General features: G+C 37.4%; 1 protein-coding gene across 1 annotated transcript; it reads left to right on the top strand.

Moving 5' to 3' along the window:
- The first annotated feature begins 2593 nt into the window (after positions 1-2593).
- Positions 2594-14816, top strand: mrc1a (mannose receptor, C type 1a). Its single transcript, XM_015056155.1, has 30 exons — positions 2594-2763; positions 2847-3248; positions 3593-3766; positions 4469-4624; positions 4707-4820; positions 4902-5042; positions 5154-5333; positions 5985-6142; positions 6220-6336; positions 6413-6528; positions 6668-6816; positions 7174-7373; positions 7466-7581; positions 7674-7755; positions 7894-8038; positions 8484-8522; positions 8834-8997; positions 9120-9196; positions 9302-9402; positions 9473-9612; positions 9731-9833; positions 10641-10810; positions 11297-11402; positions 12029-12261; positions 12355-12517; positions 12595-12747; positions 12826-12942; positions 13184-13342; positions 13418-13450; positions 13539-14816. The coding sequence occupies exons 1-30, from the start codon at positions 2694-2696 to the stop codon at positions 13778-13780; spliced, it is 4320 nt and encodes a 1439-aa protein (XP_014911641.1). The 5' UTR covers positions 2594-2693; the 3' UTR covers positions 13781-14816.
- Positions 14817-15831: the final 1015 nt, after the last annotated feature.

The following is a 15831-nucleotide window of genomic DNA, read 5'->3' as shown; positions in this document are numbered from 1 at the left end:
AGAAAAAGTTTGGGAACCACTGTTGTATCCTAACCACTACATATCATTGAAAAACAAAATACTAAAAAGACTAAATCGAATATTATTTTAAATAAGAGGGTTTATTAGTGAGGCAAAAGTTCAGCTTATCTGAATGAAATCTGGCTCCACTCTTCTTATCAGCCCTGGTGCAGATTTGTATAAAGCTTTCCAGTACATTTGTATGTTATTTTAGTAGCATAATCTAGACTGAATTTTTTTATTAGAAAATTTAACTTTTTTGCTTTATTTTGCAGACTTGATCTGAGTGATTAGAAATTTGTTCACTTGCTCTTCCCTTTAAAAATGACAATACAGGTCACTAATTTGATTAACACTCTTTGAAATGGGAAAGGTGAGAAAAAGGGGCATTCGAGGAAAACAGATGTGATGTTGTTCTTTAGTAGTCTTAAAATAAAAAAAGTTACTTGAATAAGGAGGTCTGATTCTTCCCCTGATGAGATGCCGCCCTGGGCAGTTGCCTATGTTGCTCATATCAGAAACTTCCACCAATTAAGCTGAAGAGAAGACATCATGAGTCTGGATGATCTAGAAACTGTACAAGAAGGAAAATAAATAAGTTACTCAAATGATAGGCTGGATTTCTTTTAAAAAATCACTGATATTTTGCTACTGCAGTTAAAGATTCATTTCTTTAAAGGCCCTTTGGATATCTTCACAAGGGAAACTAATCGAATTTAACTGTGAACAGCTCTGTTTTTAATAAATTTACGTAAGGAAAAATTTGTAAGAATTTTAAACACAACTTTCAATTACAAAGTGTTGAAAGGGCGTATAGTTTTGCTCCCTAAAAAAAAGTGGTTTCCCAGTTAGTTGAAAAATAAAACATTCATTTTCTTAACATCAATAGTTTTAGAAAAGTGAAAATATTTGTGCTCAAATGTCATAGAACAACTGGTGGAACCAAACAGTTTGCATTTGATTAATCAAAAATGTTTTGCTGAAATAATCAAATAATACTTTTCACAGGCCAAATGGGAGCTCTCAGGCAATGCAGACACATCCAGTGTCAAATAACTGCTGCAATATGTTTCATTAACTCCATGTGCAAATATACTGTTTGTACCCCTTTCTACTCCTTTTGCAAAAATGGTTGTTTGACTATGACTGTAAGCTATGTGTTTTAAACCATCATAATGTGTTGTGAATATGTGTCATATAATAAAACAGAGTTGTTTAAATGAGATTTTTTTAAAAATATATCCATAAGAACATCCGTGTGAGTTTGTAACATAGATATATTTATTTTGGTAAGATTATTAAAGAAACTCTGAAAATGTTGACTTTTATGTGTAATTCATGTTGAGCATAGATTTTCCCTTTGTTCTGCCTGTTTTTGTCCCCAACTTCAACCTTTCACATTGGAATTTTATACCATTTCTTCCCAAGTGCGTCCCGAGAGAAGAGGTTTCCTGCCATTCTTCCTGGCAACATTCCCATCACACAGATGAGCAACAGAAGGCATGGCTACAACGCACCTGCAAAGTGTGTTGTGCTTCAGCACAGCAGCCTTCATCGTGTAGCAGTTTGGTTAAATTCAGGGCTTATACATGTGGAGAAAAATGTTTCTCCAACATCTCTAACGCACATAACTGAGCGGCAATCGTACATTTGCTGATGTGAGAAATAAGCCAAAGAGAAACAAAGTCATGCAGACATAATTTAAATACAATTCTATGCTATTTTCTGTATTAATTTGTGGATACCAATGATGATAAAATAGCCAATTCGTCTTCTAAGCCTCAAACAGCAAAATGTCTTTGACTAATACCTCTACCTATTTAGTTAAATTTTTTTAGATGTTGATTCTTCTTTGGTCGCACGTGGAAGAAAGTCTTTTCTAAAGTGATTATTTTCCATTTTTGAAGTTGCAAGTGAAGTAAATGCATAAAAATGACATGTTTTGTTATTGCTAAGCTACCGCAGATGAAGATACAAGACTTTAGGTAAATCACATTACAACATGTGATACCGTAGGATATGTAAAGTGATCTCCAGTGATTTAACACACATATGCTCCCTATGCATCCCTCTCAACAGACATGTAGCCAATTTACCTGTATCCATGTCACTGTTGCAACATTTCTGGACAGTCTTGCAGACCAGATTGGGATAATCTCTGCTTACTTCCCCAAACAGGAAGCAGGATTTCCTTCTTGCATACTATCTATCTACAACTAGAATAATCTCTGTAATCAATAAAATAAAGCCTGATTTGAGGGGATCCCATCAAGAATTAGATTGGCAAAGCAATGCAAACTTAAATTAGTCGTTCCTAAAAACCAACAATCATTTGCGAGTCATCTTGATAAATCTTTTCTGATTTATTAGATGCACATTGAAGGTCTTTTAATAACTTGTCAAACCTAAAGGACAACATTTGTTTCAGGTGTTGTTCTTCTACAGGTCATTTTTTGTGTAGTAGTGAAAGCATACTTCCTCTTCTCTTTTTCCACAAAACTCTTTGAAATCCCAGGGAAACTGCAGACATCCGACCAACCGTGCTACCACGTGACAGGATGTCCATCACTGTGATTAAGGGCACAGAGACACCATGGTTCTGTCATTGCTGCTCTCTGTCGAGCAACTCTCCACTCAACAGACTCCCATTCTCATGACTGTGAAACCTTCTGAGTCTAAACCAGACTTTGAGGATGTCACCTTTGTCAACATTTGCTCTGATTCTTTGTCTCCTGCAAGCCCTCCACATCAAAGCTGACATTGGTGAGTATCGTGGACACATTTGTCGATTCAGTGAGTTTGGGTGAAATTCATCAGCATATTTGTGTGGTTCTGTTGTTTTGCAGACAGTGGTATTTTTCTGATCTTCAACCAGAACCACAACAAGTGCATAAAGGTAGAAAGCGCCAGCTCGGTAATACTGGCACAGTGCAATCCCCGTGCCAGTGAGCAGCAGTTTCGCTGGGTCTCAGAGTCTCGCCTTCTAAGTCTCTCCCTCAAGCTGTGTCTTGGAGCCACGGCAATTAAAGACTGGGTAAAGGTGCTTCTTTTTGAGTGCGACGAGAGTAGCAGTCTTCAGCACTGGCAATGTAAGAATGAGACCCTCTTTGGTTTGAAAGACCAAGATCTGCACCTTAATTGGGGCAACTTCAAAGAGAAGAATGTAATGATCTACAAAGGCTCAGGGGAGTGGAGTCGCTGGAAGATATTTGGCACTCAGGGGGACCTTTGCTCAAAGGGGTTTCAAGGTAGGAGTTTCGGATCTACAATAAATGAATCTATCCAGCTTTCTGGAAAGCTTGGAGATGACTCAGAGGTTCCCCATACAATAATTTCTGTGTAAGTGAGAGTTGGACAGTCTCATTACATCAAAAATAAAAAAATTAAAAATCAAACACTGGTGTAAGTTAAAGGCAAACAACTTGAAATGCAGATCATCAAATAACTGACTGGGTATGCTCAGCCCACTATGCATGCCCTCTGAGTTTCACATTTCTTTAAGTAAAATCTGATTTCAATATTTTTCCTGCTTTGTCAATGTTGACAGCATAATGACAGTGATTCTAACCATATCTAATCTTTACATGCTCAGAGACCTTTACCATAAGAGGCAATGCGTTTGGAGCCCCCTGTCAGTTTCCATTCAAGTATGATTCGAAATGGTACGCTGAATGCACAACGGATGGGCGCACAGACGGGCAGCTGTGGTGTGCCACTGAGAAGGATTACCACACAAATATGAAGTTTGGGTTTTGTCCAACCAAAGGTATGTCTGTTTTTTTTTGTTTTTTTTTCCTTTATCGTAAAGTTTCTCCTGGGTTTGTATTTTTGATCATTTTTTTATATTTGTGTTCATCCTTATTTATTTTTTGTTTTATGTCATTTTGCACATATTTTTTATTAGACTCCCCTCTGTGCCATAACTCCTACAGCTTGCCTGTCTGATTTCTCTCTCAACTTCATCCTATCAATAGTCAGTCACCGATTCTCTATCCATTGAGCTTCCCTAGTATTTAAGCTTCTCAGTTTCTGACTGATGGATTCTTTTATGTTTCTTTCATTTTCCCTTGTACTTGTCCTCATATTGGTAGTCCAATATTTCCATGACAATTTTATATTAATTCTTTCATTGAAATCTTTACTACTCAGCTTTGTTGGCCCTATGCCCTTCAGTCCTTCTGGAAAACCGTGACACTTACATTGTATTTCTAAATTACTTTCCCTGAATTGACTTGATCATCAGGTGATTTACAACTTTTTATACTTTCAGGGTCTTGCTTGGAATACATGAACTTTCTGGTCACTAAAACTTCTGAGGTTCTTCCTAAAGCTACTCTTACTTTCCTAGATCTTAAAACACAATTTTCCCCTTCTGGGCAATTAATCAGTTTGCCCTAAAAAGTACCTAGAAAATTATGGAAAGTACCTGTTTTTTTCCTTGTTGACTTCTGTATTTCTTATAATCCAGGATCAATTGGTTGGGACACTGACCCAGTCACCAGGGTTCAGTATCAGAGGAATACACAGGCGACTCTGACATGGCACCAGGCCAGGGTGAGCTGCCAGCAGCAGGGAGCGGACCTCCTCAGCATCGTAGAGCTGCACGAACAGTCGTACATTTCAGGTAAAAAGCAAGCATTCGGTCAATTACCTGTAACATGATTCAGCTGAAAATCAATCACCCTCTGATTTATGTGTTGATAAAGGGCTAACAAATAATTTGGGAACATCTCTGTGGATTGGACTAAACAGCTTGGACTTTGAGAGTGGATGGCAGTGGAGCAATGGAAACCCATTCAGATATCTAAACTGGGCCCCAGGTTTGCTAAAGAACTTGATTCTACAACATGTATGTATCAAATTGGAGTCAAAGAGGTTGCAACTAACAGTGAATCCTACAGGTAATCCATCTTCAGTCCCTGGGGACAGCTGTGCAACTCTAAATACAAGAAAAGCATCAAAATGGGAAAGCAGCGTTTGCAGCAAAAAACTTGGCTATATTTGCCGTAAAGGAAACTCTACTAGTCTGCCTCCACCACCAGGTAAATTGTTTACAGAAAATACTTCAAGATGACCCCTTTTAGGGCAATGCATCTGTATTTGCATGTGTTAAGGACATTAAGGACAAACTTCTGTTTGTCCTTAATTTCTAGATAAAGGGCCCAGCTTCTGCCCGAGTCACTGGGTGCCCTATGGAGGACAATGTTATTACCTGGAGAGGAGTAAAAAGATGTGGCGGGACGCTTTGGCAGCGTGTCACAAAGAGGAAGCAGATTTGGCCAGCATAAGCAACATAGAAGAGCAGAGCTTCATTATAACGCAGTCAGGATACTGTAAGTGGTGATTTACATGACTAGACGTCTACAGTAGTTATAAAGCAACCAGAATTTGGTGGCACACTACACAAATATCTACGACGTGAATTCAGTGTTTGGTGGTGGGCGGCTAAAATACGCTTTCTTCTGAGTCGGGAAGTCCTCACCTTACTGTGACTCAAAAATGGCAAACATTGCTAAGCAGGTACTATTTCTTACTTTTAACGTTGTTACACATTAATGGTTTTATTAGTTGCATTAAAATTCCTTAATCTTCAGTTGAAATAGCAAAATTATATTTTTTAGCATTTGCTTTTTATGTATTTGTTTTCCAAAAAAATGGTATAACAGTTAGTAGGAAAGGCAAGCATGCCCATAAAACAAATATCACTGTAGAATTTGTTTTAAATGTGAAATATCAAAAGATGTCTGTGGAGACTGAGGGGCTTTACAAGTCTCACTTTCTGATGTTTATAAGTTAGTAAAACACGGGTGGAAATAAAGACAATTCACCAAAACATGCTGATATCTACGTATATTAAGCTAATTAAAAGTTTAAAACAAATACATCTGTGACAAACAAGGCTGGATGAATTATTTTAGCAATTAAACAAAACAACAAAAAAAAATGTCTTGCATTCACTTCCATCTCTGTGTTTTTCACCTCAGTACAGACAGATGTGCTCTGGATCGGGTTGAACGATCAGAGGAACCCGATGTTGTTTGAATGGTCTGATCGCTCTCATGTGACCTTCACCAACTGGCAGAGTGATGAACCATCTCACGCTACCAACCACCAGGAGGACTGTGTCCTGATCCGAGGAAAGGTAACATCTGCAGCTGTCCTGTTGTAAAGACTGAAGTTAATGGATATGCTGTAATTGTTTCCATATTTCTCACGAAGGAAGGAAAGTGGGCAGATCACATGTGTGAGAAGACATATGGATATATTTGTAAGAAGAAAGCTTCCACAAAACCGACCGGAGGTACCCAAGAGGAAGTCAACCCAGGATGCAAGCTTGTGAGTAATGTGGCTTAACGTTAACAAAACATAGAAGTAATACGACTCAATGCGTTAAGGCTCTTTGGTTTTGTAGGGCACCACTAGATTTGGCTCCTATTGCTATGAGATTGGACGTGAAACGAAATCGTTTGAAGAGGCAATGCAGGCATGCTCAAAAGGGGGTTCAAACCTTGTAGATATTGCTGACAGGTAGGAATCATTATTAATCTTGCGACTAAATGACCTTAAATCTAATGAAATGATACAAATATTACTAAAAATTGAGTTCAGATGCTATTTATGGCACTTTGTGCTGAAACACTCATCAACTCTTGCTTTTTCAAAACAGGTATGAGAATGCTTTTCTCATCAGTTTAGTGGGACTGAGACCAGAGAGGTATTTTTGGATGGGGTTGACCAACACGGAGGATATTAATGTTTTCAAGTGGACGACAAGAAGACAGGTTACCTTTACTCATTTCAATGTTGGCATGCCAGGTAAAGTCCATGTTCTTTAACTATTTAGCTGTCTATCTTTACAGTTAAATTGATGTTTCTTACTGCGGGGTGTTTTGAATTACCGTATGTTGCATATGAAAAGTGTAAAATAAACTTACCTTGCCTCAATGATGCTTTTTTAAACTATAGATTTACTTAGTTCACCTCCGTTTTTAGTTTTTATTCAACAAATGAAAGAATCTGAGCATAAACAAGCAGTCTTTTTTTTTTAGATTTATTGGCAAATGTGTACATCTTCAATATAATTATGCATGTAAATCTAATTTACATGTGTCGTTTCTAAATGAATAGAACTAAGATGAGTTTAAGCTTTTTTTTTCTTTCTGAAAAAAAAAGATAGAAAACAGGGGTGTGTTGCCATGACAACTGGGACTTTTGCTGGTTTATGGGATGTTATCAGCTGCAGCAACAAAGAGAAGTATATTTGCAAAAAAAAGGCCGAGGGTGTGCTTGCGACAACCGTCCAACCGACCACCCCGCAGCTGAGCTGTGCCTCCGGTTGGACGCCTGTTGCTAAAAGGAATGTCTGCTATAAAGTAAGAAGGAAGTTGTGAATTTTTTTTTTTTTTAATAATATGATGGTACTTGTAAAAAATATATATATACATTTTCTTTTTTTATTTGAAAGGTTTACAAGAAAATGAAGGAGAATAAAAAGACTTGGCAGGAAGCACAGGACTTCTGCAAAGCCATTGGTGGAAACCTGATCAGCTTACTGAGTATGAGGGACTTAGACAATGTGAAGTATGTTAATCTGCGCTGACATCCTCGTTGGAGCTTCCTATATTTGGCAGTTCCAAAGGTCCTCCGTAAATATGTTTTCTGTTTTCTTGTAGTTTTTACAGTTCTGATCCGGTCTGGATAGGCCTGAGAGTAATGGGTCCCAATCAAGGTTTTGTCTGGAGTGATGGATCACCTGTAAGACATGCAGCATTTTCAGCAATAATAATAATAATAATAATAATAATAATAATAATAATAATAATAATAATAATAAAGTTGTGGCTGATCGTTTTAACTCTAATTATTCTTTTTCTCCTAAAAACTGTAATCTAGTTCAGTTTTGAGAACTGGGGCTTTGGAGAACCAAACAACCACAATGACAACGAACACTGTGCAGAAGTTCATTTTTACTATGGACGTCACTGGAACGATCGGAACTGTGACTCCTATAACGACTGGATCTGCCAGATACGCAAAGGTAAAACTCACTGTAATCCCAACGAGAATCAAAGGCTAAACAAAGCTTTTCGCTTCAACGTACTGGAAACACTTGGCTTTAGATCAGTCATTTTTTAAGTTTATTGTTGTAAACAATTTCTTGACAGAAATTTACCAGAAAATTTACCAACTTCACCTCAATCAGATTTCACAAAACCAACTATTGCTAAGTACTGATAATGAGCTCAAATTGTGTTTTTTTGTTTTTTTGGGTTTTTTTTTGGTTTGTTTGCTTTTCTTTTGTCTGTGTTGTCACAATTATATATTTCTGTCTTGGAGGTGACTTTCCTTCAGATTATCAAAGTTAGACTCACAATTACAACTCAAGGAGTTAAATATGTGGTAGCGAGTCAACATTTTGAATGTAAGTGAGTTTCATTTCCACAAATGTCACAAAATTGTTGTTATTTGTATTGCTTTTTCAGGTGTGACTCCCAAACCTGAACCAGTCTTTGTTGTAGAAGGTAGGTTTCAACATTATGACCATTTTCATCAGAAAAACTAATCAAGGAACAAGTCAAAACCTACATGGTAGAATAACAGTCACCTGGAAATAGAAACCAAGATTCCCATGTCAGTTTTAGCAAATTAATATCGTAATAAAAAGCACAAAAAAAAAAACTAAGCTGGAAGTAAAAGAGCCAAGCAGAACTTACCAAATTGTGATAAGCCAACACTCATATTTATGTGAACTAAGAAAACTGTGGGTCAAACAAAATGAGAAGCAACCTTAACTAATATTGTTGACCTGTAAAACTCTTTGTTCTTTTTCCAGTATTCAACACTACAGAAGATGGGTGGCTCATATACAATGACAGTCATTACTACATAAACAAAAACAAACTACCGATGGAAGCTGCAAGAGATTACTGTAAAAAGAACTTTGGTGAACTTGCAGTCATAACAGGCGAAAGTGAAAGGAAGTTCCTCTGGAAACAGGTGAGAGTTACATTTTATTGCTCAATAAGGGAGGTCAGAATGACCACAATACTTGTTTTTTTTTTAAAGTTATAAACAACAGTTTTTGATTTAAAGTTTCTCTTATGTTTATGCTTACACAGTTAATAAAGGACTCTCAAGCACAAAACCATGCACAATACTACATCGGTTTGATTGTGAACTTGGATCAGTCCTTCAGGTAAATAAATTAGCTAGGGCAATTGAGTTGACTACAGAATTTGCCAGTAGATTCAGTTTAGTCTTTTTAAATTAAGTAACTCCCTATTTTATCTACTGTTTTCAGCTGGGTAGATGGAACACCAGTAACGTACACTGCATGGGAAAACAATGAGCCAAACTTTGCAAATAATGATGAAAATTGCGTGACAATATACTCAAGCATGGGTAAGTCTGATTCAGATAAACTTTGAATATTTACTGTTGTCACTTTGCTTTATAAATTCTGCATGTGTAGGTTATTGGAATGACATCAACTGTGGTCTGGAGCTGCCTTCTATTTGCAAAAGAAGAGGCAGTTTTATTAATACAACAATGGCACCAACTACCCCTCCTAAAGGGGGATGTGCACCTGAGTGGCTTAACTTTAAAGGAAAGGTATTATTACAATGTTTGGCACATATGTTCTCACTGTAGTTTCCCAGTAAATTCTGTTTACAAATTCTGAGGATATTGGAAGTGACGCTAACGAATAAAATTTGTCTTGTAAACTCAGTGCTACAAATTCTTTGCGGATAAGAAGAACTGGAAAGATGCCAGGACCCACTGCCAGAAAGAGGGAGGAAATCTTGTGTCTATCACCAGTGAGAGAGAGCAAGGTCAGCACCCACACTGTCTCATAAACACTCATAAAAGACGGATTTGATTTGCTTTGCTCAAGATTCACAAACCAAGTCAATCTTAACTTGTACAAGTTTATCGGAGGGCTGTCCAAAGCTTAGGCACAATTTTAGTTCTGCTCTTGTGTCTATGTTTGGAATTTAAAGTTCAGATTTGACTTATTTAGAACCCCAAAAATAGCTTTGCAATTTTCAACCAACAGTCTTTTGAGTTTTTGCGCATGCATTTCACGCAAGTTGAGAATTTCTGTCTTTGGTAACACTTTATTTGAAGGGGGGTGAATAAGACTGACATGACACTGTCATAAACATGTCATAACACCTGTCATGAACATGAATAAGCCTTCATGAATATTTATGACTGTTGTCATAAAGCATCTTTCGGTAAATTATGACACTTTTAATACAAAGTTGACATTATTCAAAATGCCGTTGTTATGACAACTTGACATTAACCAAGAAATCATTACTGATATAAATTTGTTATAAAAGTATTACTGATTGCACTTTAAAAATTAGGTAACTTTATGTTATTAAAGGTAAAGTTTAAACAGTAATGATTTCTTGGTTAATGACAAGTTGTCATAACAAAGACATTTTGAATAATGTCAACTTTGTATTAAAAGTGTCATAATTTACCAAATGACACTTTATGACAACAGTCATAAATATTCATGAAGGCTTATTCATGTTCATGACAGGTGTTATGTCATGTTTATGACGGTGTCACGTCAGTCTTATTCACCCCCCTTCAAATAAAGTGTTACCCTGTCTTTTCCTTTTCAGCATTCCTAACAACACAAATGCTGAGCCAAAAGGAGGATCTGTGGCTAGGCATGAACGACATCAATTGGGAAATGCATTTCGTGTGGACAGATGGCAAAGCCATTTCATTCACCAACTGGGCCAAAGGACACCCCATATCAACACCCGACGGACGCTTCTTTCTGGATGAGGTTTTTACAACTTCATTGAAAGTGCCAGCCTTTAGTTCACTTGCAGTTATATTTACTTTACATTTTGTTCTTTCATAATAGTTTTTTTTTGTAATTTAGTAAACGTTTTCTTTTTTCATTGCTGTCTGTCATATCTGTCTGCTCTTTGAGGCTACCATAGATTTTCTTCATCATAGTTTTGTTTGTTTATGTGGAAATACTTAAAATTCAGACTTTCTTACTAGAGTATTTTCACAAACTGGCCCAAAATTATCTTAATCTGATTGAACAAGTCCTCAATTTTCACTCCCGCTTTGCAAAATAAATACTAGATACGATAGGGATATGAATATTAATGCTACATTACGTATACAGATTGTGTCTTATGCTTTGTTCTTTATATTATGGCCAGAACTATTAATTTGTCGGATTTAATAAATCAACCAGGTTTTGTAAATTTTGAAAAGAAAAAGGCAACTCGTTTAACTTTTCTGTCTTCTTCCTGAGGTGTTTGACTGTGTGATCATGGTTGGCAGCATCCTCAAAATAAAAGGACAGTGGAAAGTGGAAGACTGTGGTGAAAAACGCGGCTTTGTCTGTAAAAAGAATGTTGGTGAGTAACGTGTGGGCAGAGAAATAAAAATAAAATGAGTAAAAATAAAATAGAATAGAATTATGTCCCAGTCATACTGTTGCTAATATTCTTTGCATTTTAATGACATATGAAACTATGGCTACTCTGTACAGATGCAGCATATGCAGTCTGATGTCCAATTCAACCAGATTACATAGCATTTAAAAAAAAAACATTAAAATTTGAATAATTTTTCACTTTCTAAGTTCTCACAAAAAAATGAAACTCATCTTTGTGTAAATTCCTACAATAAAACCTAGAGAACAAATAAGGTTTAATTCAACCTCTGTTGTTATTAAACACAAAGTGAGGAAAAGACAGGCCTCCAAGGTAAAATCACAAAACAAAACAAAAAAACACATTTAAATCTCGTTGGTTTACTTTACCCCAATGACACAAACTGGAAGTTGCACAACTTCAGCAATGGGTGATTTCTTCAGCAGTAGTACTGCTTGAAGTCCTTGACTGCCAGAGGCAGTTCATTATGGCCTTTCATTTTGTTTGGAGACAGAAGTGTTTTTTCAAACACGTTAAAGAAAGATGCAATTGCCAGGACTTCTAGAATAAACCTGTTGACAACTGACTCACATGTCTTGTTTGTGCAGATTCCCAGATTGCGGTGCCAGCCACCACTGTTTCACCAAAGTCCTTTTACAAGATTGGCAATGACTCCTACAAAGTGGTGGCCCAGAAGATGAGATGGGATGAGGCTCGGAGACAATGCCAGGCAGACGATTCAGAGCTGGCCAGCATCCTGAACCCCATGATCCAGGCTTTTGTTACCTTGCAGATTTCCACACTCAAAGAGCCAGTGTGGATCGGCCTCAACAACAACGTGGTAAAGCCTGCTTTTAAACATTTCCACCAGAATTGTATTTTAAACGTAAAACCTTTCTAGTTCTGTGCTAATTGTCAATTATTTTCTTTCCAGACCGGAGGTCGCTTTAAGTGGGTCGATAACTGGCTTCTCTCTTACACCAAATGGGGCAAGAATGAGCCAAAAAACTATGGCTGTGTGTATATAGATGTTGATCACACATGGAAGACAGCGGAATGCTCAAGCACTTATTATTCAATCTGCAAAAGGTCACAGGGTAAGCTAATCTCTTAGTTACCTTTACAGCTGCCCACTGCCTAAACTATAGAATAACAGATCTTACCTCTTTTTCAGACTTAGCGCCGACTGAACCACCACAGCTTCCTGGCAACTGTCCAGAGCCAAAGAAGGACAGATCCTGGATGCCTTTTAGGGGTCACTGCTATTATTTTCTGGGCTCTGTGGTCGACAACTGGGCTCATGCTTCAGTTGAATGTATGAAACTAGGTAAGTTGTGAAAACTTTGCACATACTTCCCTTATCCCAACGGATGAATTCCAGCAACACGTGTTTGGTTTTTCTTAGGTGCTTCGCTGGTGAGCATCCAGGACCCTGTAGAGGCAAAATTCATACAGAAGAATATTGAAAGCCTGCAAGATGAAACCAAAAGTTTCTGGATTGGTCTCTACAAGTCCCATGATGGTGAGCATGATAGGGCTAATTTCAGACTTTGTTGACTTAAAAAATTGTATTTTGTGCTTAAAAAAAAACAAACCATGAAGGTTCCATGTTAAAAAACATGAATAGTCTCTTTTCTTGAGGAAAGACCACGTATAGATTTGGTTTAAGCATGCACACTATTAAAAACTCATTGCGGAGGTTGCAGTTCACTGTCTCCTGGTCGTGCAGATTAGTTTGTCTGATTATTGTTTCTCTGCTTCAGATGAGTGGATGTGGATCGATAACAGCGTTGTAGACTATACCAACTGGAAAATAGGAATGCCAAAGTCCGAGTCGTGTGTGAACATCCATTCTGACAGCGGCGAGTGGAGCACAAACAGCTGCAGCAGATACAGGTCTTACATCTGTAAAAGGCCTAAAGGTGAGTTTAACCTGCTGTTATGTTATTTATATCTATATTGGGCACTTACACTGAGGTCTTGCTATATTTCTACAGTCATCCCACCTACATCAAAGCCTCAGTTCGTAGGTAAGTAAATGAAGCAATTTATTCCATAGCATAATTAAGATGAATTATAGATCATTGTGTCTAATTTATGGTTCTGTTTCTCTGGCAGTTCAAACTGTTAAAGAAGCATCAGTACATGGCTCTGCCGGCATCACAGTGGCTATTGTGCTGATTGTCATAGCCATAGCCGGACTCGCTGCCTTCCTCCTGTTTCGCAAACGGATACGGTTACCCATGGCGACCCTGGCCGAGTGCACCTTTGACAACAAGCTGTACTTCAACAATCCAAATCGAGTGCCTGTGGACACTAAGGGCCTGGTGGTGAACATAGAGCAGAACGAACAAGCATGAGGAGACACCAGTAATAATTAGCACAATAACAGACGATTCTAAATTATCTTTATTACCTTCAGTTTATGAGGAAACTGGCTGAACGACTTTGATTAAACTAATTGAAAGGTCATGATGGTGGAAACCAAACTCCATTGAGTTTATGTTCATATATGTATATATGCAAACACTATATTGCAAAAAGTATGGAATTACCCCTCCAAAAAGTATAGTTTGGCCAGTAGTGTGTAAAACCAGAGCACCTACTGTAGCCATACAGACTGCCTCTGCAAACACTGGTCATGCCATAATAAGTAGATATGTACTTGACCTCCGAACTTCCTGTGTCCTTCCGATTACCTCAGTGAATGAGTTTCCATTGCCAAGAAAGTGTATCTAAGCTTTGCATCACCAAGTGCAATCCAAAGTGTTACATGCAGCAGGGAAAAGCGGGCAGCTAAGTTTGGGATTGACCCCTTCCTATCACAACATGACTTCACACCAGTGCACAAAGCAAGGGCCAGAAAGCCATGAATGAATGAGCTTTGTGTGAAATAACTTTATTTCCCTCCACAGAGTCCTGACCTCAACTTGACAGGACATCTTTGTGATGATTTAGAGCGGAGACTGTGAGCCGGGCCTTCCTGTCCAGCACCAGCTCCCAAATGTACTTTTAAAGGAATGGCCCAAAATTAAAGTATACAAATTATTAACCCCTTTTGGAGAGTCATAAAGATTGAAATTGTTAAGATCATAATAAGTAAAAATAAAATAAATAAATAAAATTATTGCAGGTAAATTCATGCATGTATGAAGGCAAATATACTAATAATTTTGGCTACATAGTATAGCCATCAGTTTAATATGTACAGAAATTGGTGACATATTACTGTAGTTGTGAATGTTTACATGTTCAAAATCATGAAAAGAATATCTGCCTTTCGAGATCAACAAACCCTCCTCAGATGTGATGCTTGTCAATATTTGCTACAGATCATTCAGTACTCCTTACACTATTGTAAATAGACACTGAATAAATAAAAAATATGATTAAAGTGACTTTTTTTTTTTACTTTTTTTTCTACAGAACCCTAATAGAAGCAATGTAGAGTTGAATAACATTCTCAGAGCTTGGTTTCCAAATGCACAAAGGATGTTAATCTTTTTATCAAAGATTAGAGAGAGTAGAAGATGAAATACCAAATAAGGTGAAAAGGGAGGAAAGAGATTGATAGTCCTTTTTTGCTTTCAAAGGTTCCTAAAAGTGGGAAATGAAGACATAATTCAAAACGGGAGCAGTAAAATCAGCTTCAGCTTTGTAAAATACTATTTGAAAGAGCTTAATTGTACCGTTATTGTTTCCTTCCCATTCTTAATACGGTTGGAGATTACAACTTTTACCAGTTTGCAGTAGTTTACTGACACTACTGTTGCTGGTAATTTACTTTGAATACAACAACGCACTGAAAAATAACATAATATGAAACAATTGCTTTATCCCTTACAAGAATAATCTATTTAAGTGGTTGTTTAAGTGGTTGTTGCTGAATACTGATAAATTTTACAAAGAAAAAGGTAAATGGTGGTGTTTTAATAGGCTTTTCCAGGAGTTTCAAGTGAGGGAAAGTATAATCTGTAACAGTGTTGAACTTTACACAACTAAAATCAGATCTTCTTTAAACATCAGTGCAGATCTGAGCCAGGCTATAAACTGTAGAGTTAGTAATTCGCTCACAACTACCATAAGCTCACACCCACTACTAGTCTGAATGTTGCAAATGAAGCTGTGACCCCTTTAAAGCTCTCACAGCTAATCTTCAGGGACTGAGTCAAACTCTTTTTCTTCCAAGACAGCTTTACCAGCTACACTGACACTCAAAAAAAAATCTCCCAAAATAAACCTTCTGCTGGTCCAACAAAGACAATCTGTTGTCGGAGATAAACAAAGCTGGATGCAGCAGCTGTGAAGAGCAGAGCACTCTGGTAGTCTGATGTGCCAGGTGTCAGTGTTGTTTTTCAGGATCACTTTTTAGAAAAAAAAAAAAAAAAAAGTAATCTTCTTGCTGCTGTGC

The sequence above is a fragment of the Poecilia latipinna genome, unplaced genomic scaffold (assembly GCF_001443285.1).
Source record: "Poecilia latipinna isolate Pla-1442-1.1 unplaced genomic scaffold, P_latipinna-1.0 Scaffold59, whole genome shotgun sequence".
NCBI classification, from domain to species: domain Eukaryota; kingdom Metazoa; phylum Chordata; class Actinopteri; order Cyprinodontiformes; family Poeciliidae; genus Poecilia; species Poecilia latipinna.
Note: the sequence above shows the minus strand (reverse complement) of the source record. Positions and strands in the feature narration are given on the sequence as shown.